Source organism: Mesoplodon mirus (genome assembly GCF_964341445.2).
Source record: "Mesoplodon mirus genome assembly, chromosome: 7".
NCBI lineage: Eukaryota > Metazoa > Chordata > Mammalia > Artiodactyla > Ziphiidae > Mesoplodon > Mesoplodon mirus.
In genome coordinates this window covers 9,726,466-9,730,532 of record NC_138983.1, presented here as the reverse complement: position 1 = coordinate 9,730,532, position 4,067 = coordinate 9,726,466, and the positions used below count along the sequence as shown (strand labels likewise).

General features: G+C 43.3%; 1 protein-coding gene across 1 annotated transcript; it reads left to right on the top strand.

Annotated features, from left to right (window-relative positions):
• The first annotated feature begins 1,029 nt into the window (after positions 1 to 1,029).
• LOC309808446 (SKA complex subunit 2-like) lies at positions 1,030 to 1,612 on the top strand. The gene has a single exon (XM_082628754.1). The coding sequence runs from the start codon at positions 1,126 to 1,128 to the stop codon at positions 1,516 to 1,518; it is 393 nt and encodes a 130-aa protein (XP_082484880.1). The 5' UTR covers positions 1,030 to 1,125; the 3' UTR covers positions 1,519 to 1,612.
• The last annotated feature ends 2,455 nt before the right edge of the window (positions 1,613 to 4,067 follow it).

Genomic DNA, 4,067 nt, shown 5'->3' with positions numbered 1-4,067 from the left:
TCCATTTATTGTTATTATAAAATATCAGCTATCTTCCCCGTGTTGTAAAGGCTGGGTTTGAAGGATGGCAGATTAGCGTAGACAAAGCCAAAATTATACCTCAACCTGTATCAAGTCAGGGCTTCAACAGGCAGCAGAGTTCCCTGGATCTCTGATGATGCCAGAGTCTTTGCTTTGTAACCCCAATCTGAGCAGTGGGTGTATCAATATTCCCCACCGTTCAATCAATACCGATTTGCTGAGTGCCTGCTCTTACCCTAGCGCTCTGCAAACTGTTGTGGACAATGCCAAGAAGCAGAACAATAACATCCTTCCCGGGCTTCCCTGGTGGCGCAGTAGTTGAGAGTCCGCTTGCCAATGCAGGGGACACGGGTTCGTGCCCCAGTTCGGGAAAATGCCGCATGCCGCGGAGCAGCTGGGCCCGTGAGCCATGGCCGCTGGGCCTGCGCGTCTGGAGCCTGTGCTCTGCAATGGGAGAGGCCACAACAGTGAGAAGCCCACGTATCGCAAAAAACAAAACAGAACATCCTTTCCTTAGTTATCAGGTGGTGGAAATAGGACAAGCACGTGGGAGAGAATCACATACTGTTTTATGTGGTTAATTTAACATCAAAGGGAACACACAGTTAATTTGTGTCAGAAGAGTTCAGAAGAAGGTAAATTTGGGGAGTGTACTAGCATCCTAGGTCCATCCATGGATGGACCTAGAGATTATCATACAAAGTAAGCCAGACAGCGAAAGACAAATATCATATGTAATCGCTTATATGTGGTATCTTTAAAAAAATGATACAAATGAACTTATTTACAAAACAGAAATAGGCCTGCAGACATAGAAAACAAACTTATGGTTACCAAAGGGAAAAGGGGGGAAGGGATTAATTAGGAGTTTGGGATTAACATATACATAGTACTATATATAAAATAGAGAACCAACAAGGACCTACTGTATCGCACAGGGAACTATGTTCAATATTTTGTAATAACCTATAAGGGAAAGGAATCTGAAAAAGAATAGATACATATATGTGTATAATTGAATCACTGTACTGTACACCTAAAACTAATGCAACATTGTAAATCAGCTATACTTCATTAAAAAAAATTAAAATTAAAAAAAAAAGAATGGAGGAGGAATGTCAACTATTCAACATGGAGGCGGAGGTTGATAAGCTGGAACTGATGTTCCAGAAAGCTGACTCTGATCCGGATTACATTCAGTACAGGTTGGAACAGGAAATCAAGACTAATTATCCTGATTCAGCGGGCAAGAAAAATCCAGTTACACTCTTAAAGGAATTGTCAGCAATAAAGTCTCGATATCAAACTTTGCACGCATGCTTTAAACGAATTGCTGTCGAGCATAAAGAGACTAAGAGCTGCATTTGTGCTACTTTCAATAAGACTATGACCTTGATACAAGAACTACAAAAGCAAACAGACCTGAAGCTCTTACCACTGACTGAAGAAGAGAAAACTGCGGCCGAGCAATTAAGAGCTCACATGTCAGACTTATGATGAAGAAATGGACTTGCAAAAAGGAATTCTAATGGGGAAGAGATCAATTCCAGAGAGATTTAGGAAGATGTCTTATTAGCATTTGATGACTGTTGGTGGGGGGGATGACAAAGGAGATTTGGCTTGGGTTACTGGATAGTGATGCCTGCCACAAGAGAGGGGAACACAAGAAGGGCAGATATTGTACTCATAATGTTCAGCCAAAGGGACGGAATAGAAATAGAGAGATTTTTTTAAAATATATGCATATACACTTAGTCTTGTAATTTCAGGCAAGTTAAGTCTCAACACCATTTTGTATCTGTTTTTGTATAATCAGGATAACACAGATGTCCTGGCCTATTGTAAAATAACATTATGTACTATCAGTCAGTCAAATGTGAATGAACATGCTGAGGAAATTAAAGGACAGAAAAAAAAAGAAAGAAAGAATGGATGCGGTGATCATTTTGCAATGTACACCCGAAACTAATGTTATGTGTCAATTATAGTTCAAGATAAAAGAAAGTCGGGCTTCCCTGGTGGCACAGTGGTTGAGAATCCGCCTGCCAATGCAGGGGACACGGGTTCGAACCCTGGTCCAGGAAGATCCCATATGCCACGGGGCAACTAAGCCCATGCGCCACAACTACTGAGCCTGCGCTCTGAAGCCCACGAGCCACAACTACTGAGCCCGCGTGCCACAACTACGGAAGCCCGTGCACCTAGAGGCCGTGCTCCACAACAAGAGAAGCCACTGCAATGAGAAGCCCGTGCACCACAATGAAGAGTAGCCCCCACTCACCACAACTAGAGAAAGCCCGTGCACAGCAACGAAGACCCAATGCAGCCAAAAATAAATGAATGAATGAATGAATAAATAAATAAAGATTTTAAAAAGTCAACATCCTAAATGAAAAATAAAATGAATGGCTCAGGTTCTAGAAGCAAGCAACTGAGCTTCTGGTTTTTGTTTTTAATTGTGATTAAACACACACAGTGTCAAATTTACCATTTGAACCACTTCATGCACAATTCAGTGGCATTAAGTATATCCACAGTGCAAGAGCACCGCTCTCCAATTCCAGACCTTGGGTGTGTATGTTTTGCGCACTGAACAATCTGAGTATTCATCAGATTCTGAGGAAAGCAGAGAGCGTGGAGTTCCTTGGCAGTCAGCGTCACTTCATCTAAAGGCCCGAGTCTGATGGGGGCTCCCGTTTCCTCCTTTCCAGTGGGCTCCCGCGCACGGGGCGTGTGACGGCATGCTTTATTTTCCTCTCGAGTTTGCTTCAGCGGAGCCTAGGAAAAGTCCTGGGTACGGTGCTGATTAGTAGCTTCCGCTGGACCCTAATTAGGACCGAGGCGCTTATAGTCCATCAACCTGAAGCAGGCGGCTTCTGGGTGGAGCAAGGGTTAAAATCCTTTTGACATGAACCTGAAGCTTCGCTCCCTCTCGTCCACAGGGGACATCAGTTACAGAAGGGTTGGCTGAAGGACAAGAGGGCTGATGCCTCCAGTTGAAACCCTGGAGGAGGTGGACGCGCTGCAGAGGCCTGCGGAGAGGGGGAGGTAGGGGGGAGGGGGGAAGGAGGGCGGAGCTGAGGGCGTCTGAGTGGCCTGGTTTGCAAAGAGACCTTGGTCTTTAACAGCTGACTTAAGAGAAGTCTCTACGATTAAAACGAACAAACAAAGGCCACGTATGGTGAACTCACATTTTCCCATCCCCAAGATTGGGCTCCCCTGAGTTACGTGTGTGAATCAGTAACAGCTTCTTCTACAGTTTGAGGATTTATAGAGGATTAGGACAGTGCATCTCTATTTTCTAAATGGTTGCGTTTTTATAACCCTCTGGGGAGAAGCTTAAGGGAGTCCTCTAGATACTCTTGTAGAGGAGAAATCCTATAGGTAAATTAGCAAACTAGTTAAGAGACTGGCCCAGCAGGAAGTTAACTAATTACCTTTACCATCTTACTAGTGTAAGGAGCTGAAATGGGTTTCTTTTTTTTAAACTGAACTATAGTTGATTTACAATGTTATGTTAATTTCTGCTGTACAGCAAAGTGATTCAGATATATATATATATATATATATACACACACACATCCTTTTTTTATATTCTTTTCTATTATGGTTTATCAGAAGATATTGAATATAGTTCTCTGTGCTATACAGTAGGACCTTGTTGTTTATCCATCCTATACATAATAGCTTACATCTTAAATGGTTTTAAATTAAGATGTAAACTTAAGGGTTTTTTTTTGTTTTTTTTTTTGCGGTACACGGGCCTCTCACTGTTGTGGCCTCTCCTGTTGTGGAGCACAGGCTCCGGATGCGCAGGCTCAGCGGCCATGGCTAACGGGCCTAGCCGCTCCACGGCATGTGGGATCTTCCCGGACCAGGGCACAAACCCGTGTCCCCTGCATCGGCAGGCGGACTCTCAACCACTGCGCCACCAGGGAAGCCCTAAACTTAAGTTTTTTAAACTTAAGTTTCTTAATTTAAGATGTAAACTTTAAGATGTAAACTCCATTTTAATTCCTGTTTTAGCTTGCTATTGCTGCTATAAG